This window comes from Corvus hawaiiensis, chromosome 1, assembly GCF_020740725.1.
Source record: "Corvus hawaiiensis isolate bCorHaw1 chromosome 1, bCorHaw1.pri.cur, whole genome shotgun sequence".
NCBI lineage: Eukaryota > Metazoa > Chordata > Aves > Passeriformes > Corvidae > Corvus > Corvus hawaiiensis.
The window spans coordinates 65,962,377-65,986,785 of record NC_063213.1 but is presented as its reverse complement, the minus strand read 5'-3'; the positions used below and the strand labels follow the sequence as shown (position 1 = coordinate 65,986,785).

The window sequence follows — 24,409 nt, the reverse complement described above, 5'->3', positions numbered from 1 at the left end:
TGCACTTTCCTGATCTCTGATTTCATCAAGTGTTTGTATCTACATTTAAATATGTCAATACATCTGTCTGAGAGGTAGTTTATTTAAATTGTTCTCTGTGTGTCGATCTATAAAGCTTTAATTCAAGACTGAAGTATCTTCGTAAAATATTTACATCAGCTGAGACAGCCACAATTGGCCTAATGCAGGAACTATTTGTGTCTATAGCTCATGTCATACAAGATCTCACGTTTTCATAAAGTCACATCTATTCTTAAAATCTCTGATGTTTTCACACAGAAGGAACATTGTCTGCTGCTAATAACAACAGTGACAACTTGAAAGGTCCTTTCTGTCTTGAGGCACATTCAATGCTGAGGTTTATACCCACAAAGGACAGTGAGAAAACTCTCCTGACTTCTGTGAGAACAGAAATAGTCTCTGATATCATTTAACCTCATTTTTCATTGCTCTTGTCTTCACCAGTTAAGTACATTTTAATGTCCCCACTTTGCCAGTGGGGGCAAACTCATAAAAATGGAGATGTTTATGTGTTCTATGCTCTGAGAGACAACGTTAGAATATGGGCTTAACTCAGGGAAGTTTTCTGGCTCCTGTAAACCTCCTGCATTGTCAGTCAATGTCTGTGTCTGTTATTTCTATTTTAATTTTCTTTGGTTAGTACATTTAGTTTAGACTACTAGCAGCTGAAATCTGCTCGGTAAATCCACTGCTGGTGCTAGACATAGCAAGAGCTGGTGTTGTTTTGACAGGCAGACAAACAGATTTACAGTTTTAAATTGAACATTTCATCCTTTGGAGCTATTATGAGAACTTGGTTAAAACATTAATGGGATATTAAATTTATAGTATTTTGACTTTTCCTGACAAGTATGGCAAATTTTCGTAGTGACAGTTCAGCAAAAGAGATTCCAACCTGCAAGTATAATTTTCAAAGGGACATTTTACAAATTAACATTATAAAACAATCATCGGAAAAGCATGTTTCTCATAGTAAATGGAAAGTATCTATTCCAAATCCACTGTACAGTACATTGTTAAATCAGTGGCTGTGTTTTCAGACTCGGTAACATTTTGAGCTTGGTCCTGCTTTAATGAATAGAAGGATTTCTTGCAACTTTATAAAATCTGAGGCCAGAACAAGCTCATTTTTGTGGTGGGAGGATGCTGAGCTAACAAACTGGCTAATTTGAGAGCATACCTACGCACGCGCGCGTAGTAAATTCAATAGGGTGCTAATTTTAGCTGATGTGAGCTGGGAGCAAGCCAGTTGTGGAAACGCAAGGTTTTTTACTTGTTAGCTTCCTTGTAGTCTGCCTTGCATATGAGTAATGGGTGATTTTTTTCATACTTTCCTGATACTCCTTTAGCTCAGGGAGTTGTTAGTTTCCTTTGGTCTGCTTCAGAAGGGAAAATATAATGTAAAGATGGATGATGAATGATGAGTTGGATATAGTGTACCACTCTCTGGTAACTATATGCTTATGCACTGACCTGGATGGAGCCTTTCCTAGGAATCGCCTTGAATGTATGGATGTGTGAGAGGGCAAAAAGAGAGACTGTGCACATCTGTGGAAAAGAGCAGGTGAGGCTGGGGGGAGGACAGAGCTCTGAGTAGCTCGGAGGTCTCAGCACTGGGGACCTCCCACTGATGCTGAAGCAAACCTATCCTGGGGGAGATTGTCATTCCTACCTCCAGCATGACAGACCTACAGTCTGGATATTCCTCGATTAGGACATTCCTCATGTCTAGATTTCCATCAAATGAACTTACTCTACTTTTGTTGTGTTCTCAGCACCATTTAGTCCCAAAAGAAAGACCCGCTGTGTGGGACTTTTCCTACTCTCTTTGCCAAGCCTCCTATTCCTTTCTCTGTCTTTAAATAGTGAGGTTGTTAGGTGTGAGCTCTTTCCTACTCTTCATTCCTAGTGAGTTGCTACAGGCAGTATGGAAATTGCTCCATTTGATCCCTGCTTTTCAAACGGAATATTATGTAAAAGAAATGCAGAGAATGTGACTAAGGAGCTTGTTCTGTTTGAACATCATTATGTGCAAGGATGGTTTAGTTAACATCTTGTTCCTTTCATTTCTATTTTTTTCCCCAGACTCATGTTTGGGTATTTTGTATTCAGTGTCTCATCTGACCATGCAGCAGTTGCTCTCTGCTGAAAACCCTTAAACTGGCTGCTGTTTCATGAGCCTGTCTATCATTCTTATTTCATGGCCTTTCTTCATCAGTGGTGTTAGAGGTGGAAGCTGTTCTAATGATTTCCTAGCAAAATCCTAACTTTCCAGTAACAACTGGACATCCGTAAATTACAAACAGGTACTTCAGTTGTGAAACAGTTGACAACATTGCCTGACACTCAAGGAAAATTTCCCTGAGCTATTTTAGTTAATTTCTGGCAATGTACTTTCTTTAATTATTTATATTTAAGCAGCTTTTATTTTTACATGGATAATTAGGTGGAACTGGTTTCTGCTTTGGCTTTGACTGGGAGCTCATTAATTTGCCTTTTGGAGGCATCCTGTCTTTTTTGCTTGTCTTCGGAGTGCCCAGCAAGGAAGAACTTCTCAGGCTGGGATTGCTGGTGATGTGAGTTATCATAACATTGTCTCTCCACTTACTCACAGTCAATGTGCTTTATCTTAACAGCGCTTAAGATGTGATTACTTTTCTCAGATTATATGAAGGGTTCTGTGTAGGTAGGAATATAGAGCTGTTAAGGGGCTGTAATGCAGAGCCAGTACATAAATGCCATAGGGCTACTTAATATGGTAAATATTTTTAATTTTTTTTCCAGGATGTTTAAAATGCTGTAGTATATGCCCTTGCTGAATTTTCATACATTGCCATTTCATGTGTGTAGTTAGGCATTAACCATGGCCTGTGTGGTCATTGTCTGCTGGTTTTGCGTTGCCTTTCCTCTGTCTTTCAATGTCAAGTCCTGTGAAACTTCACAGTGGTTTAGCCTCTGCTGGTTTCTTACACCATAATGGTGGGAAATCTTGATCAGTATCAAATGTTGTATTTCATTTAATGTGTTTCATGCTAGGCAGGAAATTAATTCTTTTTGGGGGGAAAAAAATCCTATTTTACTTTGGTCAGAGATTTTCAGATGTGCTGAAGTGTTGCATTAGATTCCTGTTTGCATATGGACCTTGGAATTTCTCAGTTGAGGCTCTCGTGTTACCTCAGTCGTCAGATGTTTATTACTGTTTGATCTTCATGGTCTTCCTCATCAAGCATGCTGATTTTATGGCTAAAAATCTGCTGGTTGTTACTTTCTTCTCTCAAGTCAAGTTGCTAGATGCACAAAATAAGATCAAACTGTTCTAAAGAAGGTATTTCTTTTGTTGGCATAGGGCAGTTATGTCCTTACATCAGAAGTCAAGGTTGTCTTGATGTGAGTTGTCATGACTTGGAAACGTGCCACCCACAAGACAGCCCCAGACTGCAGCTTATCATTTACTCTGTACCTGTCCCAAGCCAAACAAGGGTTGGCAGGCTCTCCTGTCTGAGATGAAACTGTATCATGGGAGAGCTTCCTGGTAAGTCCAAGCCCTGTGCCTGCGGGCAAAGGTGTCTCCCTCTCCTTATGCTAAAATGTTATTGCACAATTTATAAAGCTAATCCGTTCTGCCCTCGCAAGGGTGCCCTGGTATTTCACCATGTGTGAGGACTAGCCCAGAGGACACTTTTGTGGCTGCAACCTTTAAACCTGTCAGTTGCTGTATTTCACTTACAAGGTTATGTGTGTTCCTGTTTCTTAGGGAGGAACCTTTTATGGTTTGAATTAATTACTGGATCATATCTGTATCTCTTCACTGTAGCTTCGGTCAGTCCAGGACATTATTCTCCCCACTTTGCAACACTAGTTTTAAGTACAGGCAGGCCTATTATTTCAGGGAAACATTATTCAAAGCCAAGAAATACTTCTTCCTTTCCTCAGTGTTACCTTTATAGGTAACATACCTCCACACAATTCACTCTTGTTAATGTAGAATCAGTGGAAACAGTAGATTGTGTAGTTTAAACTTTACCATTTGTACTAAACATTATTAAATAATATTTGCCAGTTCTTATCTATTCCTTACTTTTGGTAGCCAGCAATATGGGTATTTCTTGGAATGTCTTTAGCTGAAAACCCCAAAATTCCATATGAACAGAATGTTTTTATATTGCATTGGTTTTATTGAGGTGCCTGTTAGTTTTGCCATTAGTAAGATGAAATGTGAACAGAATTTGGTGGTGGGATTTGTTTCATGGTGGAAGTCGCAAATGGGAAAAGGAATTAAGCGAAAAGAATGACAGAAAAGCAGGATTCCTGGGGATGCTGTTCCTGGTGTAGTGAGAGAATGTGTCATTGGTGTGTATTCTGATAGTGATGAATTAATAAGATGAAGACCTGTGGAAGCATGTAAACAGTGTCTTGGGTATGAATGTGAGCAAAAGTACTTTGCAGACATTCTGCTTTATCTATTCCAGTCTCATAACAATGGAAATCAATGCAAGCTGTGATAACTATGATAAAATGGCTTCTATTATAGACTTGGGAACAAGGGGACACTGTTTCCCACAGTGTTGCTGTATCCCGGTGAGGTTGGTAAGGTCTGGCTAGGTGGACAACCAGAAGAGTAGTTCTGCAGGTACAAATGCAAAGCCCTGCACCCAGGCAGGAGGAGCCCCAGGCTGGGGCCTGACAGGCCAGGGAGCAGCTCCATGGAAAGGCCCTGGGGGTGTGGTGGGAAGCAAGCTGGGCACCCACTAGCAGCATGCCTGGCTGCAAGGGAGACCACAGCATCCTGGGCTGTGTGGATGAAAGCATGACCATATCAGGGGAAGGAATTGTGTGCCTCTACTCAGCAATCCTTAGAACACTTTTAGATACTCCACACTTATACCACCAGCACCCTACTTCCCACAGTGCAGGAGGAACAATAGAAACCTGGAGTGAGTTCAAGTGTTGAGGCACCACAACCATCAGGGCAGGAGCATTTGTCCTCTGAGGAGAAGATGAGGGACCAGGGCTCATTCAGGCTTGAGAAAAGGTGGTTTTGGAGGGGGTTATCATGGAGTAGTATCGGCGCGAGAGCGGTGGCTGAGCCGGGGAGCAGCCGCGGGCCCGGCCCCGGGACCGTGCGGGCCGGCCCGCCCCGAGGGTATCGGTGCGGAGCTGCGGCTCCGCGCCGCACGGTGTGGGAACAGCGGCGCAGCAGCCCCCTTCCCCGTCCGCCACGCCACCTAGACCGAAAGCGAGTGAGTAGCAACCAAAAGGATGCCATCCTAGCAGACCCAGCAGAATACAGAACGCGAATAAGCTACAAGAGCAGCTGCTGTGTGAGAACTCAGCCGGCACCGATCTCCAAAGTCAACACCAAACAGCCGCCTCATCATTTTAAATTGAACTATTTTGCATTGTTTTACCATTTTTTTTCTGTTGCATAAAAGTTATGCCCTTCCCTTTTCAATTTAATATGAAATGTGGAGGTGTGGTCATCTGTTTACCCACTGCTTCTCTTATCCCATACTGTTCCCCCCTGCTTTCCCCTGCCCCTAGCCCTGGCCATTCCCTCCGGTTCTCCCTATTGGTTCCTGTACCCCAACTCCGCCCATGTACCGCCCCTGCGATCTGACAAAAGCCCCCTGCGCCCGGATCACGAGGTCTCACTGCCTCTGGGAACTTGCGGCGCAACATGAAACAATAAAGGTTCGCAATGGAGAGACCCTTCTCTCCTCCTTTGCCGTCACTGTGTTGCTGAGCTGACAGCTAGCCAGAGTTGGAGCTCAGGGAAGTCCAAAAGGACTATGGGAGGGCAGAATGTCTGCCCTGCCCTAAACAGCCCAGCTGTGCCCTCTGGGAAAGCTGCAGCTTGCTAAACCAAACCTAGCACTGCAACAGAGTCAGATTCTTCACAGTGGAGAATGGTGAGAGGATGAGAGGCACGTATCAACTCAGAGCTTACTACCATCTGTTAAAAACACCAAGAAAAATAATCATGTGCTTACAGGCAATCTGAAATCTGAAGCCATACTCACTCATGCCCTGTGGAATCATCTACTGTTTGCTGGTACGAACAAAAGGATGAATGTTGACACAGATGAATGCTTGATCCAATCCCTGTCATAATGCTTTAGCCTTTGATTGTCAAAGCTCCTCCCTACTTTTTAACTGATCCATGTCAAAATGTGCTTTGCATACAGATCTAGTGTTTTTAAGGGTCTGCTCTAGATATGTCTAGACTGGTGTTCTTAGTAATAAAAGTATGTAAACATGCATTAATCTTGCTGACAGGTGTTTTCAAATACCACTGCTGACTTGGAGTGCCCCAAGTTTTGTGGCTTGCCTCCTGACCTCTGAAACAGGGAGTGACCACCCTCTGGCCACTTCAAAAAGTCTGAAATTAGGCAGCTGAAATAAGACTGTTAAAATTGTTGGTGATTTGCTTTAAAATCTTATTCTATTTGAACTTAAAATCAAGCATGGCACTTGTGTTAATCTTGTTCAAACCTTTGCGTTGACTTCTTGGCTGTGAACGTTTTCATAGTTGTGTGGGTTGGTTATGTAATCAAGGTTGTTTTGTTTGGGAAAAAATGTAATTCTAGGAAAAATATTTATGGCTGTACTAACATGTAGGAAGCAGTATGAAGCTAAAAAGTAATTTATTAAAAAATGAACATTTATTTATTCCTTGCAGCATTTTAGTGTGAGTTCTGGTGGCCTTATGTTTGCCAGCAAGACTTATTCCATTATTTCATAATTATTTTCTTTATTTATTCATGGAAAGAGACCCAGTGAGGTGATTCATGGTTGCTTTTGATAGTTTTGGTGAAATCAAAATTAAACGGTATATAAAGCTTAGCTTAAATCAGAATAAGATCCTTAGTAAGAGCATCTCTCTTTTGAGACCCCTTCCATCTTCGGATCACTAGCGTTGTCAGGTGTCAGAGTAACCTCTTAGCCGTTCATTTAAGACATCAATTAGTAGTTGAAGACTTTCAGAAGAGACTTGGTCTTACTTGCAGTGCCCTGGGAGCCGAAGTACAGATTAAGAGCTAAAGATCAGGCACTTGGGTTTGAAAGTTCGGTCTTTGTATGGGAGCCAACAGTGATTTTTTAGATTCTATAACATAAAGTGAGTGCATGAGATTAAAATTATGCTGCTCACTGGACTGCAGGGATAGATAGTGGTTGCTTGCACCATGTTCACAGGGTGGCACTGAGGGAGAAGGGAGTGGAGCCCTTCCTCGGTTCCCTCTTACTCTCTTTTCTTCAAGTGCAAGCCTGTAGCTCTATTAGAAGGGAGAGAAAGAGAGTGGGTGTTATAATAACATGTAGGCTTTGAGACAGGCAGTTCTGGAAGTTACTTAAACAAAACCATTGAGATAATTTTGTCAAGACACTGTCTGGTTCACCAGTAAGTGCTTTGGAAGAAAAAATCAGATCACTTACAACTTCTCTTATTTGCTGCGTGAGTTACTCTGCAGCTTGCTATCTATACCATCACACCTGTGTTCTTTTGTTCTATCTCCTGTGCATAGAGCAAAGTGCATCAGAGAATTTGTCAGTGAACAAAGTCCTGTTTAGAAACATCAGCTTTTTCTTGTCATGTTTTGAGTCCAGAATTCATGCCAAAGCAAAAGAATTAAGGTGGAGAATCTTGAGAGCAGGCAGAACAAAGCCAACTAGACAAAGCACGAAAGAGATGCTCTGGTGTCCCTGGGATGTGAAAAGCGAGGTACTGAGCACAGTGGCATTGTCTCCTCTTCTCCTAGCCTGGGTAACTTAATCCTATTTGATGTAGTACAGCTTATGAGAAAGATTCTTTTTAGACATCTGATTGAGGTGACAGCAGTTCTCAACAGTACCACTTCACCACCAGAGGAAAAGGGGAATTACCACTGAATGATGAGAATGGCTGGATGATTGCAGAGGGAGTGAGCAGAGCACATGGAGTGGCAGGGAGAGAAAGAAAAGCAGATCAACTTCATATTTTTTCTCCACATGAGGATGTTTTTGTGTTCTTTTTGTTCAGTGTCAGTTTGTGGATGTGGGTACACTGACAGCCCTGGCAAATCATCACACTCCTGAAAGTTGCAAGGCAGAGGAGTGTTTAGCATTTGGGGACTGAGGCTTTCTGCCGTTTTTGTTGATGCCTCTAGAAATATTGATGCAGTTGACCTTCGTGCAATCATGTAGCTGTAGATTAAGAAATGTGCAGTGGAATATCTTCAACATAAACTGAGAATACAAAGCAAAGGCTTGTACAAAAAGAGTGACAAAGTGAAGCAAAGTTGTCGGTAGTTCCATTTTTCCTCCGGATATGCCAGAAATTTGGTTGTTAGCAAACATTAGGTGAATATTTCCGTTAAGAATAATAATAAGGATTTCTAAATTATCCAGGAGTAGGGTAGAACAAAGGACTTAAACAATTTTTAAGCCATGTAAAGCCATTGTCAAGAAAGTGCATTTTACAAGATTTTATAGACAGGTACACTAAAGCAATTCTGTGACTCCATCTCTGGGATCACAAAACATGTAGCAGCAGAAAGACAAATAAGAAATTAGTTCTCATTATTTCTGTAGAGTGGAATTTTATTGGTCTAGAAGCAGCACAATTAGTGATCGTGAAGACTGGAAAAAAATACTATTTCTATATGTATGCAATGTATAACTTGCCTTTGTTTGTTCTTTTTTCTTTTCTTTTTAACTTCCCAAACAATTTTTATGCTTTGGCATGTGTTGAACAGCATTTTAAAAAGTAAAGCAGTAAAGAGATCATGGAAAATTCTGATCTTATTAATCATAGTGAATTAATCTTTTTAACTGCTTGGTTGATAGAGATGCATTTTTACTTCCTTTAAGGCTTTCGTAGGCCACATTATATCTGTCAGCTGTGTTGGTTTCCAGTTCACCAGTACATGGTGTAGGTTGAGTATCCTTGTTCTTTGGCACTGCATGGTTGAAACCCAGAAACAGTAGCTTTGAATATTCCGAGATAACAGGAAGCACCACATCATTTGATTGTTCAGTTGCTGCAGTATGAAACACCTTAGTCTTTTGTGTGTGCGTTTGCTTGGATGTTTGCAATTCATGGCACTCTTACTTTCCTAGCTCTGTAATGTGCCCAGCTCTTCCCCTAGCACCCTGCTACAAACACTGGCAGTATGATCGGTGTGGAGCCGTGATTGTGACAGCATGAAAGCTACAGTGTGTGCATGAAAGGAACCAAATCACTTATGCTCAATTAACGTGGCCATGTTTCAGAGAGATCACCAAGCCATGGCTAAAAGCACGCTTGTGTATAATTACCTTGCTATTTTCTCTTTGATTTGTGTAAAATGGGTTTTTGTTGTTATTGAAGAAAAAGCAGTTGCAGTAGACTATGAATTGTAAAGAATTCACCGTTAGTATTATCAATGGTAACCTGTTAGTGTAAGTCACTATTAAACTGTGAAGCAATGGAAAGTACAAAACATTGTGATGGAAGACTGCTCAGCTTTGAATACGTTAAATCCAGCCTAATAGGAATAGGTTTTGATGATACAGCAATAAATCCAAAGTTCATTTAAAGGTTAAGTGAACAATTACCACAGAAATTTCTTTCTGGATGTCCAAGAGGAGCACAACGTTACCAGAACTAGGATTTGGAGCCGGTAGTTCTGGCAAGGGATTCAAGCATCTCTTTTATGGGACTGCTGAATGTGACAAAACAGACTCTTACTCTTCATAGGTAAGGTTTCTCTAGTACGGCTGGGAGAGGAATGGGTCAGGTTCTTCCACATTTGCAATTAATTATGTGTGCTGTGGTTTCACCCCAGCCAGCAGCCGAGACTCCATAATTCCCATTCTAGCCACTGTAAAGAAAGTTAACTCTACCCCAGCCAAAACCAGCACATTGTGTGATGTGTAGTCTTTAATCTTTCAGTTTGCAGGGTAATCTGAATATCCATTCACCCTAACTGAATATATGTGTATAATTAAGTTGGCATTGAGGCAGAAATTAGATTTTGGAATTCCACGTATCTGGCATTAGCACACATCCCAGCTGGGTTGTGCTGTGGCATGGAGAAAACGTAATGTCTTTGCTTTTTTTCCCCTACTGGTCACTTTGCATTCTCTTCTGCTAGTCAAGCTTTAGTCATTGCCTGGATTTCCTCTACATGGAGCAGGAATTTCACTCTGGATTCGTCAGCTACAGTATGTCTTGTCAGATGCGCACGATGCACTGGCTTTCCTCCCACCACAGAATGGAATCCAGGTGGTGTTTCTGCAAGAGGACAGTCCCTGTGCCACTCCAAGGGGCCATAGGGTTGATGGGTACTGGGAAGTCTGAGCTTTCTCCACTTGCCTCCTTGTGAAGTTGACTGTGAGAGTTTCATCCCTTTATACATGGTCTTGAGGCTGTTCTTTACCTAGAAGTGCACATAAACCTCTCTTCCTGAGTTACCCATGCTGGAAAAACTGCGTGGGGTTACTCAGTGTGGCTTCCCAAAATATGTGTGTCTGAACCTTCCTAGAGCAATCAGCCCTCCACTCACATCAGATTCCTCCTTTGCTTTTAATAATGGCAGTCAGACGAGTAGGGGTTTCACTAACAGCCTGATGAAGGAATTGTTAATGCTTAAAAAAATCAATTTACCTCCATTTAATATTTCGCTTCCTCTGTGCTACCAGTGATGCTAGCTGAGGCAGTGGCTATGACTGTGTCTATGTTAGGATAGAAGTAAAAAAAAAAAAAAATTAACTGATAGATTATCATACATTTGAGGTAGACAAAGGTGTGTAACTTGGGTATCCACTGAAAAAAAAGCTTCTGTGTATCAACACTGAAATTCGGTCTATATGTGTTTTTTGTTATAGATGGAATTGGACTGTCTACAAATATAAGTGCTTGCTACAAAATTATTCTGCTGAATAATGCTCCAATTCGTTTGCTGTTCCCTGCCCCCCTGAAACTCTGCATGCATATCTGCTTAAAATCAGCAACAAGTGTAGCTAGTAATGAAATAATTCAAATTTAGTTTATTTTGTTTCATGATGCACAAATATAAAGTCATTTAAGTGTGACTGATTTTATTCATCCACAGTAGTTGCTCATCTGAAATGCTATTGAAATTCAGTAATTGGAGCTCTGAAATACAGTATTTGACAGATGGTGTGGGTGGTTGTGCCATTTCCATGATAAATCTACTTACAAATATAACCATGAGGAAGTTGTGTTCATTCCTTGACTACAGGAACATATAGATGGAAAAAGTGACAAACATGACATATGTGTCTTGCTTCTTCATTTGCCTCCTGTAATGATTTGAATTCTTAAACTAGTGCAAGAGAGAGGCTTCTTTTACTTATCTGAAAAGGAGTTGCTAAAATATTCCTTCAGTAGCCTTCCTTTTCTTACATTTCCTTTGAAGCTTTTCCTATAGTGAATTACTTTTATAATGTCTTCAAGCATCAGTTAGAAAGCATTGCTCATTTTAGATGAAAACAAGATCGATCTTCTCTAAGATACATTTACTGTTAAAAGAAAATGTTGGAGGCTGGAGAGACGGACAGTCCTGTTGCCCCAGGGCTTACTGTTGAAACTTAGAGATGGTAAAATGGTATAAATAAAAAATATACTGCATTATCCAGTTCGAATATTCTTTTTTATTCTCTTTGTGTTTTAACAGAAATCACAGATGCTGGTACTAGAGGAACCCAAGATACAATTAAGGGTGTGAAAAGAAAAAAGATTGTGTCTGAAAACCATCTTAAAAAAATACCAAAATCGCCTTTGAGAAGCCCTGCTGAAGCCAAGGTTAAGCAAAATGTAGACCCTTCACCGCTGAAAGCTCTTCCGGATGCCTCTGAACATGCCACGGCACAGGGTCACCTGCCCGTGCAAAATGGAAATCAATGTACCAAACAAAATGGGGGAGCACTTAGTGGTGAGATAAGTGTTGAAACAACCAAATCTGAGACATCAATGCAGACAAAGCTTTCATTGACACATCAATCCTTAGATTTGTGTAAACAGGCAGCGGGGGATACTGATGCAAACCAACTGAACTCAGCAGAGAGGAAGCCTCCCTCAAACTCCTCATCAAGTAATACAAAGACTGACAGTAATGAATGTATTAATTTTGTTGATTGCAGTACATCATCCCCATGTACTCGTACTGCATTCGATGTCTTACTAAAAGCTATGGAGCCTGAACTGAACACCTTAGCACAAGAGTGCCCCCCTTATGGGATGCAAATAGAGAAACTGAGACCAAATAAAACTGTAAGCACCTCTTCTAGTCTCACGTCCAATACAATAAGTCTCCAAAATCAGTCTGCTTTGTCACAGCAGGAGTTTGCAGCTGGACCTCACTATTACCCATGTACACTGAATAATGTGCATGTAGCAACAACGGCCAAAACTGGACAAGCACAAGGCCAATCAGTTTCTCATTCACAAGACCTTATTACTAAAACTAGTCAGCAAAATCACCAGGTTGTTATGTGTCCAAGTTTAACTAGGTCTCTGGTGCAACAGCAGAGTCAAGAAAACCCCAAGCTCCAGAAGATCTACAGCATAGCAGTAACTTCGTCTGTCGTTCACACCTCATCTTCCACTGTAACTCAGGTTTTTTCTCAAAACCCCTTAGTAGCTAGTTCATCTTCACCATTGTCAATTAACACATCGAGTTCAACACACTTGTCTATAGGTCCCATGTATAATTCAGCCCAGATAGCATCAGTTGTAAACCATGGTGTAGAACAAATATGTAGCCTCTTGAAAGACCAGAAGCCTAAAAAGCTAGGGAAATACGTCTGTGAGTATTGCAATCGGGCCTGTGCCAAGCCCAGTGTTCTCCAAAAGCACATCCGATCCCATACTGGAGAGCGACCATATCCTTGTGTGACGTGTGGGTTTTCATTTAAAACCAAAAGCAATCTCTACAAGCACAAAAAATCTCATGCACATACTGTCAAACTTGGACTTGTCCCACAACCAGATTCAGGTGGCCTCTTCTTATCTCATGACTCAGATAAAGCACTTAGCATTCATTCAGATGTAGAAGAAAGTGGTGAAAGTGAAGATGAAGGCACTGCAGATGAAAGACAAGATGATCAAGAGCTGGAACCTGCACAATTAGTGAAAGTCATTTCGAGTGCAGAAACATTGCAGAAAGGAAGCCCTATTCCATTAAGCAGCCCAGACTGTATACAAGGTGACTCTTCGTTACATGATGCAGAACCTCAAGTAAGGGCAGCTTTACCAAAAGTAGTAGTTCATCCTGTAAATGTTTCTCCATTGAGGGCCGATAGCCCAAAAGTGACAGAGCCAGCACCTGAGCTTGCTGCTGCACAGAGAAAAGGAGATTCTAAAGTCACAACTCTTCAGTCAAATTTAACACATACAGCCTCATTCAAGGAGAATGACATAAAGCAGCATCAGAAAGTAGAGGCAGGCCTGTTAGAGGAACAGCCGGGTTCTACAGGAGGACCAGTGCATGCTCAGCTCCAGAGACAACAGGCAACTGATGGTTCTCAAGATCAGCAAGGAAAATGTCTTTTGAGCCCTAGAAGTTTGGGTAGTACTGATTCCGGTTATTTCTCTCGTTCTGAAAGCGCCGATCAAACAATGAGCCCTCCAGCTCCTTTTGTAAGAGGATTGTTGACGTCTGAGAAAGATCCAAATAAAAATCTTCCCTGTGTACCACGAGCAAGTGGCGTGGTAGCATCGGTGGTACGAACTGTTTGTGCTGAAAAAAATCTTGTTCTCTCTGGCCAAATGCGACCTCCCTTGGCAACAAAAACTCTTGAGGAGCGTATCTCAAAGTTAATTTCTGATAATGAAGCTGTTGTGGATGACAAACAGTTAGATAGTGTGAAACCAAGAAGAACATCTCTTTCAAGAAGAGGAAGCATAGATTCACCAAAATCCTACATATTTAAGGATTCTTTCCAGTTTGATTTAAAGCCTATGGGAAGAAGAACTAGCTCAAGCTCTGATATACCAAAGTCTCCTTTCACACCCACTGAGAAATCAAAGCAAGTTTTTCTTCTTTCTGTACCATCCCTCGACTGTTTACCTATAACACGAAGTAATTCCATGCCTACCACCAGTTACTCAGCAGTACCTCCTAATGTAATACCTCCCTCTCATCCCCTTCGAGGAAGCCAGTCATTTGATGATAAAATTGGCTCTTTATACGATGACGTTTTTGTGTCAGGACCTGCTACTCCACTGAACCAAAGCGGACATCCTCGGACCCTGGTTAGACAGGCAGCAATAGAAGATTCTTCTACTGGTGAAAGCCAAGGTTTTGGACCAGTGAGATCTGTAGAAGAAAGTTATCTGGGGTGTAATTTATCAAATGAATCCTTATTGCAAAGGAGCAAATCCCTGGCACAGGGATCAAATTTAGAAAAAACAAAGAAGTCCCCTCAGGTGCGAGGAACAATGTTTGAATGTGAAACCTGCAGGAACAGATACAGAAAACTGGAAAATTTTGAAAATCATAAGAAATTTTATTGTTCAGAGTTGCATGGACCTAAAACTAAAGCAGCAGTCCGAGAGCCTGAGCACAAAACTGCTCCAAACAGTACACAGCCTCAAATTCTACACTACAGAGTCACAACATCAACTGGTGTCTGGGAGCAGACACCCCAGATAAGGAAAAGAAGGAAAATGAAAAGTGTTGGTGATGATGATGACCCACAGCAAAATGATACAAGCATACCATCAAAGAACACAGAAGGCCAAAGCAAGCCAGCAAATTCTTCCAGTCTGTCAAAACACAGTGCAACAACTGTGGTAGGATCACAACAACCAAGCAAACTTCTGCTTCAGAATTCCCAAATTCAGCTTGTGGCTCGTGGCACAGATCAGACTACTGAGCCAAAGATGGCTCCACTCATGGAAAAGCAGGCAAGTTCAGCTGTGCAAGAAAAGGTGGAGTTGAAAAGGCAAGGGACTGGCATTTCAGTAATACAGCACACCAATTCACTGAGCAGAAACAGCTCATTTGAGAAATCAGAGTCATTCGAAAGAGTATCACCAGTTTCTTCTCAAGAGCCCAACAAGGCTGCAAAGCACCGCTCTTTGAATACAGTTGTAATCCAAGAAGACAGACACTCTCATCTGAGCACTCCCCAGCATCACCAACCCTTGTCGTCAGAACCGCCTAGAGGGGAACTTCAGGAAAGCCAATTAGTTTCTAATGAGAGAAGTGTGCCACCTCAGCCATCAAGACTTGTTCGCCAGCATAACATCCAGGTTCCTGAAATACTGGTCACAGAAGAACCAGACAGAGACCAAGAAAACCCATGCAGCGACCCAGAAAAGACAGAAAGGTTTAACTGGCCACAACGCAGTGAAACGCTGTCAAAATTGCCAACAGAAAAGCTTCCACCAAAGAAGAAGAGAATTCGCTTGGCTGAAATGGAACATTCATCTGCTGAATCAAGCATTGACTCCACACTTTCCAGAAGCCTAAGTCGGGAGAGTAGCTTGTCTCATGCCTCCAGTTTCTCAACTTCACTTGATAAAGATGAAACTTTGAAGGCTGAGAACCCTTCCAAAGCAGAGTCTGTTAGTAAGTCATCAGAATTCCTCATGATTCCTGCTGGCTCACACGCACTGGCAGTCCCTGGACCTCATTATCGGGAAATGAGACGTGCTGCCTCAGAGCAAATCAGCTGCACACAGCCCTCGATGGAGGTTGTGGACTACAGGAGTAAGTCTTTTGACTGTGGAAGCATGTCTCCATCAAAACCTGTCCCACTCATAGAGGTAGCCACTCCAAAAGTATCATCTGCAAATGGAGCTGCTGGACACGTGCCTCTGCTAGAAAGGAGGAGGGGGCCTTTTATAAGACAAATATCTTTAAATATTGCTCCAGAAAATCAACAGCCTCAAGTGAAATCGACTTCTTCATTGCAGGCAGCTCATGCCACAGATGTGCCCACAGTGCCATTGCACAGGCTCCAGACCTCTGGCAAATCCTCGGTGGAGTTTCCTTCAAATACTCAGCATTCACAGGCTAACTCCAGGCCTCATTCAGCAATTCAGAATTGTAATCCTGTTAGCCTGTCTTCAGCTCAACAGCCTTTAGATCACATGTTGAATAATCAAGGCCAGCCATCCTTGACTCATCAGCCTTCCCAGCCATCTACTAAAACATCAGCCCAAGGGGAGCAAGCAAGCAAAGCAAGCAAGCAAGCAAGCTCGCTTTCTTGTCATCCTGATGAAAAAAAGGACTGTTTTGCTCCAAAGTATCAACTTCAAGTTAAAACATTACATATAGGTCAACCTTACTCTTCTAAATTGCTGAAAAATACTTTATCAACTCAGACTGGTCCAAGTCAAGTTGTAGTGGACCAGAATGCATCCTCCTTTGAAGTGCAGACAAAGCTCTTGGACACATCTAATCCATACTCTGTGCCTCCTCTAAAGCAAATTGTTCCTAATAACTGCAGCAGTCAGATACATCAGATTCCTCCTTTTGTGGTTCCCGTCCGTATTCAGAGCAGTATGCCATCCTATGGCTTCGCAACTGTTACACCCCTGCCTCACATTTTAGTGACCCAGGATCAGGGAAATCAGTCGATCTGCAAAACAAATGTTGGGACAGTGCCAACTCTTGAAGGCAAAACTCAGCTGCCAAAATCTCACAAAGATCATCAGAGGACTTTGCCAAATTCGTTTGAATTTGAAAATTCACCACCAGAAAGTGGAACCAGAAACTCACCTTTGTCAAGTTCTTCGAATATCATTCAGAAAGTGCCAGTTAGCGGACTCTTCCCTCAGCCAGAAGTTACAGCTTCAAGTAAACGAATGCTTTCCCCAGCAAACAGTTTAGATATTGCCATGGAAAAACAGCAAAAACGTGTTAAAGATGAGAGTGGAGCTGCTTGTATGACAGATGCTAGACCATCGCATTCACTGAACATTAGATCTAATGACCCTACTAGTAAGCAAAAGAAACCAGTTCTGGTAAGACAGGTTTGCACCACAGAGCCTCTTGAAAATCACCTCTTGGATCCTGATGATGTAACACAGAATGAAAAAAGCAGCAAGGCCAGTACTTCAGATCTTCCTGACCATCAATCATCTGACACTGGAGTTTCAGAAACCCTAAAGAAGTCACCAGAATCTGAAGACCTTAAGTCTTCCACGTCACCGGTGTTTGTAGTTAGGAAACCTTCTGAATTGTCTCCAGTCAATAGCCAGAGTTCTCTTCTCAAGGCTGTAAGCAGCAGCCAAGAGAGAAGGTCCCCAAGTAACAGTAATGAGAGCAACCACATCAGCAGCCCGGGCCAAGCAAAGCCTGTAGCAACACTGGCTGTGATGAATGCAGGAGAAATGCAGAGATTGTCGTTTCCAAGCCTCAAGACCACAACGAATTTCACCTGGTGTTACCTCATGAAGAGAAAACCGTTGCATCTGCTGCAAAATGATCAAAAAATCTCTGCCTATTCTACATGGACCATTAGTCCCAATAACCCAAATCCACTCGGCTTGTCAACAAAGGTAGCTCTCTCCCTCCTCAATTCCAAACAAAAAGTTGAAAAACCACTGTACACTCTGGCAAGAACTACACACCCCAGATCTGATGTATTGGTCTATTCAAGCAAGTGGAAGAACAGCTTGACCAAGGTACTTATGCTAGGTTTGATGTATGCTGATCATTTACAGAGGATTTGCTTTGGAAATTATGCTGCTTCATATTTTAGAGAATGTAATATGTCTGAGACATACCATATATATGCTTATTTATTCTAATTATGCTGGATCAAACTGCTAAAAAGATCTTAAGTAATTCAATTAAGAAACCTGTACATAAGAATTTATCTATTTTTTATGGAAATTAGTTCCTGGGTTCAAATCTGTGTACTGAGTGTTTATTGTGGCAGAAATGTGTTTGGCTATTTTTTTGCCTTGCAAAGGGTAAAACAAAATAAGTCTGATAAAATACTTTTTAAAACACTTTTAACTTAAATTAATTTAAGATCATAATTGCATATTGTGCCTTAAAAGTCAGCAGGTATTTTGTGCTTACAAAAGAGTGCTCAGCTTGATCAGGTGTCCATGGATACACCATGAAAACAGTTTTCACCATCGCTGATCATCTAATTCTGAGAGGAACAGTATGCCATTTCCCTTTCTCCCACCTAGGTTAATCAGTGGTGTGAAATAATGACAAAAATAGAGACATTTTAAACAAAACTGCCACTGCCATAAAACCACTGACAACTTCTTGGATTGGTATGGCTCCAAAGGTAACATTAAGTCTTGTGCTGAGGAATGTAGTCCAGGCAAAGGTTGTGACCCATGTGAAAAATCACATCATTCCAGAGCCCAGAGTGGCAGAGCAAAATAGTCTCTTGTTACTTCCTTAGCTGTCTCAGGGCTGCACAGATGTGATCAGGACTTTACTTGCTGGACAGTTTTCTTATGGACAGGACCAAAGCTGTTCTGGTTTGGACTGGATTTGATGTTCCTTAGTGATTGAAATGCCTGTGTGTGTGGGTGAAGGTGGCTGTTAGCCCCGCATTATGGCAGCAGGTGTCTGTGTCTCTGTAATAGACCCAGTAGTGGGTTTTATTGTCCCATCTACTGAAGTTGTAAAGCTCTCTGAAGCGTGCAGCACGGTTTCACACTTTTCCTTCCTCTGTGCTGCAAATGCCATGTCAAACACATTGGAGCTGGCAAAAACAGGGCATTAGCCCAGACCTCCCTTTCTCCATGATCCTTCAGGGTGTGGAAATGGTTTGGCACGGGGCTAAAAGCGACTGTAACTTGTGCTACTGCCATCAGCAAAACGTCACAGACATTGGAATTCAGGGTCCATAGGGCAGCAGTCACTCTAGAGGAGACATGCCACAGCCTTGGGAAAAGACCCCTATTTGTGTGGGTGTTGAGGGACAGAAACTGCTGCTGTCAGAGGTCACCCTGGAATGTTTTTGTGTCTGCTAAATGTTTTGCTAAGATATAACATTGTCAGTGGGGAGAAAAGCAATAGGAAGAGAAACTGTGTGATAGGAAGAGGTAGTTTCAGAATTACAGGGTGAGTTGTGAAGGTGTGCTGAAACCTTTAAGGCCAAAAGGGCAGTGGAGTTAAACCTGGTCCTCCTGAAATCTCTGGGAGACTTGTTAACATTTATACTGGAATTCAAAACGTTATCCATAATGTTTCATGCAGAAAATGCATACAGGCTGCTGATTCTGTTTTAGTGCTGTAGCTGAATTGAATGGTTGGTTCCATGCTAGTGTGCTGCCTTGGCTTAAACTCTTACTACCTTTTTTATTTTAGCCTTCTTCCTCATACATTTCATGAGATGTTGCACTTAAATAGTGCTAAATTAAAAAAGAAAAAGAAAAGAAAACGGAAACAAATGTTTAGCTTTTTTCATTGTATGTAGTTGAGCAAGTCTTTCTAAGGCAAGTCTCACATCCTTGTGTCATTGAGTCATGTTTGTTTTATTTTTAAAGAACAGTCTATCAGAAAAAATTCTGTGATAGCAAAGCAATTGCATGACTCTTGAAAAACAGATTTTCTCTACAAACAAATTCTGTTTTGAATACAAATAATGGATAATAATATTTAAAAAAAATATTTTGACAGCAGCCTTTTAAAACACTCCAGGAGTGCTTAAATTCTGTAATAGGCAGCTGTCAGGTACATTTACAGTGCTTCTGCCGCAAAAGAAACACAGTTACTAATCTTCAGTCTTTCTTGCTGAAGTTTTGAATGAAGCACATGAGCATGATGGAAATGAAGAGTTCTTAAGCTCTGCTTGAGCTGATTTACAGGCTTTGCTCAGAGCCATTACTAAGGAAGAAAGTGCAGCAAAAAAAGAACCAATTAAAGTTTAATTGGCACCTCAGATTGTATAAGCAAGGTGTACCATGGCAGAAGTTAAAAATTTCAAAGTCCTGATAGGTATTTCTATCTAATACTTCCAGAGTTTGTCTGCTTTCCCTTCTAATGATTTAGGCAGCAGGATTTCAGCTGCTTTCCAGAATGCTGCTGCTGCTGCTGTTACAATATACCTCTGTATTAGCAGTCTCCAGTTAGACCTGGTAATGGAGTAGCTGATGCCAACTCGGAAACTTCCTCACAGGAGCCATGCTTAAAAAAAACCCAAAAACTGAAATTCCTCTGCTCAGGCCCAGTAATTCCACCGGGCTTTTTTTGTTGGAGACTGAGGATGGAAAACATTGGAGATCATTTTGGAAATTAATATTCCATTAAGAAAAAAAACAACCAAAAAACCCAGCACAAACAAAGCCAACAAAGAAAATAGCAAATAATTCTTAAAAAAAATGTGGTTGATTTCCTGCTTAGAAGCTTGGCAGGGTCCTGAGTTCCTTGGGGAGCCATGGTTTAGATTGCAGGTCTTGGGGGTTGTGTTTGCTCAAGTGGTTTGCACATTTTAACCCTGACCTGACAGAGAGCTTTAAGTGCTACTACAATCCAATTTACAAATAATAATAAAATTGCAGTACTGTTATGTCTCACCTTCTCTCACAGCTGTAGCCCTTTCCAGAGTCATTTGGTGTATTCTGCTCATGGGGCTGTAACTGCTGATCTTCTCACCTGAGAAGATAAAGCAACTTGCTGAACTGTTCTGGGTTTGCCCCCAGAACTAAACCATGTTTACTGACACCTCGTGCTGCTGCATAACCGCTACTAATCACTGTCACAAAAAAAGGCAGTTCTTTCAACAATAGGTGCCATGGGAAAGGAAGATACACGTGGACAAAATGCAAACAAAAAGGAACCCTGGGACTTTGTTTGCTCTTCACAATTCACTGCTCAGAGGCAATAGGTGAAGTTGCCATGTTCCAGTGATTCAGAAAACAAACCACAAAATGTTATTGTGAAAGAAGCTCCTGGAATGAGTGCAGCATGTTAAAATGTAACAGGAGGTTTCACCTGCGTGGAAAAGCCTTATTTTATCTCCCTGCTCTTTTTATTTTATTCCATTTATTATTATTTTCACCTGTTTTCCTCGCTTGAATTCACTGGTGTTATATCAGGAGTTCTTTCTCAAGCCTCCACATTGATCTTGGCTCTTCTCCCTGAAGTGAATCAGTCGTTTGTGCAATATTCCAGGGTGATGGTTTTTGAGCAAGGATAGGCTGAAGAATGGAAAGTTTCTCCTAACTGTGGAAAGCTTTCCTTTCTTGGATGATGTGCCACAACAGTCCAGCTCACCACTGGAAAGTAGTTAAATTCAGAAGATTTTTATGTGTAAACTAGTAAAAGTTTAAAGATATTAAAAACATTTTTCCCAAGTCGCTGTGTGCCAGTGGGAAAAATGTTTAATGAATATTCTAATCTGAAGTTTATAACTTTGATGATTCAGGCTGCAAGCATGTTTTTTTTCCAAAGGATGTTGTAAAATACCAGAAGTATCTATTGAACTCCGGTCTCTGGGCAGCCCTAAGAGCAATTTTTTCTCCATTTTATACCAGTAATTGAGGACAGTGGAGTTAAATTGGAGCAAAATGAGTAAAGTAGAAATGAATCATGGTCCTTGTCTCTATGGGAGTAGAGAGACAAGACTGTGTTAGAAATGGAAGGCAGAAGTAATCATAGAGAGGAACATTTTACAGCACTGCTGTTTTTCTGCCCTTTCCACCAGTTCATGTGGGGCTTGGGGGGATTTCAAGTGAGGTACATTAAAGGGTTTCCACACAAAAAACCTGTGCTCCTTAGAGACCAGCCACTCTTTAAAATGTACAGAGGGCCCAAGTCATCTTCATCATCAATTTGAAAATTTTCAGAAAAAGCTAAACGGACTGCTTTTTTTATTATCAGTGAGCATTTTTCTAGATTTCTGTGACAGAAACTCAGTGTTTCTGTTACTCTGATATCAGTATTTTGCATGTCCAAGGCACTGAAATAATTTCCTAAAGTAGCAAATAACCAGTAAACTAAAGTACAGCAGAGGAGGTAAATAATTTTAAGTCCTAAGTTGGGCTGTCTTACGTCTGTACATAAACATGTGTTTAAAAACAAAAAGGGTAGTGGGAGCATCAGAGGTATTTGGTTTTGTGGTAGTTTTTGCATTCTGAGTGCTTTTGTGAATATTATATATATATATATATATATATATATATATAATATTGTGAAAATATATTGTGAATATTATAAACTTATTATAACAGTTTCATCATAGTTTGGATAACAATGTGGGTCTAATACTTCTGAAATCTTTCTTTTTCCTTTGTCTTTTCACTACTGAAAATTAAATCTGGAAAAAAAATAATTAGTATATAGGATTGAAAGATCAGGCACTTAAAGATTGCATTATTTCAGCTGCTGGAAATATTTATGTGGTTTTGGTTTATTGTGTGTATTCTGTATTTTTCACAGCTCTCTTCCTGTTAAACTACAAATGTCACCTTGTTATTCTTTGTTTGCAGTGGAAACAAAAGCAGTTCATGTGCCAAGTAGTGTAGAGAAACTGCAGAATAGCTCAGTTGCGATTATTGGAGCAGGCTTCACTTCTGATATTTCTCATCCAGAACATCATCTCTTTTCACCTTGTATGACTGCTGTTAAAAAATGCAGGGTGAAATTTCTTTCTTCCTACACACAGGCAGAGTTGTCGTGCGTGCTTTGGTAGAAGTGCTCAGGCATTTGAAAATGCAGCCCGAATCAATCCAGAGGGCCGTATGAGGGCGTACGGGTTGGGGTAGTGCTTGTGCATGTGCAGGTTCCTGGGGATTTCAATTGAATAGGAAGATGCTTTTCCTCTGATCTCTGTTAATTTCTTATCATGTGAGAATTAGAAACGAAGGCGGTGTCTGAGGCTGCATGAAGGACAATGGGCAAGGGCCGGGTGCCAGAATGATGTCACCCTTCAATGTATGTAACACCCAGCATAACTGATCAGTCATTTTAAGCCAGCCAGTGAAGTCACTCCTCTTGCCAAGAATTCACAAGCTTACAGCATTAAATTTTATAATGAGTGAAAAACATAAGGCCAGACTTCTTTTTTCTCTCATCATTTTATTCACTTACCAATATGAGCAAATGAGGTAAACGTGCCAGCTACGTGGGTAGAGCAGTTTATAAATATAGCAGTAATAATTGCTGGCTAATTGGATCATTCTTTCATTGTTGCCCATTTTATAGATCTCCTAGACTTGGAAGGAGTAGATTTTAATTGGCAAATGTTGGGGGAACTCATCCTCCTTAAAGCAAACAAAAAAAAGTTCCTTGACTAATAATCAGGGAAAATGAAGAAATATAATCTTGTTCTGTTAGACAACTGTATGCTTTTTCTTGTCATTTGGTCTGGCAGTAGGAATTTAAGTGTGGAGTCTTGCTTTGGAATAGTTCTGGAACCCCTGTTAATAACCTCACAAAATTGGGAACAGTCAGTCTCCAGAGCAAAACATCTGCAGTTCCTGAAAAATATTAGCACTCAGAAATGTTACCTGTTAATAACCTCTCTAGGTACCCCTCATTCCCACCCTGCTCCTCTCTGCTGTGCCATGGGAAGGCAGCTCCTGCCAGCCATGAGGCATTGCTGTGTCTTGGGTCAGCAGGCAGGCTGGTCCAGCTGCTGCTGTTCAGGAAGCACTTCGGTCTGATTGTACACATCTTTCTCTGAAGGCTATTTGTGAGCTAAAAAGCATCACCTTCCCCTTCCCAGAACAAGGAAAATGGCATGTCCTACTGCAGACTCAAAGCGTTCCTGGTTTCCTACAGGGCCATCATCTCTGTATAGATTTAGCAGTCTGCAAACAGGCAACGCGTAGTAGAAGTTTAGCAGAGTAGTAGAGAAGAATTAGCAAAAGATATTTTTTGCTTCATGTATCTTAACAGTTTTAAAAATCAGTTATTAGAATTGTGGCTTTTATGATGCTTTTATTCACCGTAACTTGAATGTTTGAATACCATATGAAAAACACTAATTTTAATGATAAGCATATCTCATTTTCTTTCAGCGAGCGTTAAATAGGAAAAAATTGACTCCAACTGAATTCAGCAATAAGGAAAACTCTGAATCAAGTACTGAGCACGATAAAGAAAACTCCTTTATCAAAACTATACCAAGAAGAGTTAAAATATTTGATGGAGGGCAAGTATTGTACTTTGTATTCTAGATATCATTGGGAAGATATTTTTTCCTAGATTCTAGACTTTGCAGAGATGTTGCTTCCTGATTGATTTATTTTAAACAACAGTTCCCATATTGTGGTCTGTGGATGTTGGTTTATGTTTCCAAGAAAAATGGAAAGTCATCAGTAGCATGGAGCCATGAGAGTTATGAGAAGGGGTAATAAAATAAAGAATAGTAGGCAGTGCGATTCATTTTTTTTCCAAGGAACGAGCATTACTCAGTGCTAAAGGCAGCTAGATACAGCCAGAGATGTAAATTCTGTTCCTATGTTTCTCTTACA

At 41.0% G+C, this 24,409-nt stretch overlaps 1 protein-coding gene across 7 annotated transcripts in view; it reads left to right on the top strand.

Moving 5' to 3' along the window:
- HIVEP1 (HIVEP zinc finger 1) overlaps positions 1-24,409 on the top strand; it is a 128,798-nt gene that overhangs the window by 77,861 nt on the left and 26,528 nt on the right. For all 7 annotated transcript variants that reach the window (XM_048309085.1, XM_048309035.1, XM_048309065.1 and 4 more), the window contains 2 exons: positions 11,679-17,641; positions 23,954-24,087. In XM_048309085.1, coding sequence (XP_048165042.1) covers positions 11,679-17,641; positions 23,954-24,087 — 6,097 coding nt within the window. The remainder of the gene's footprint in view (positions 1-11,678; positions 17,642-23,953; positions 24,088-24,409) is intronic.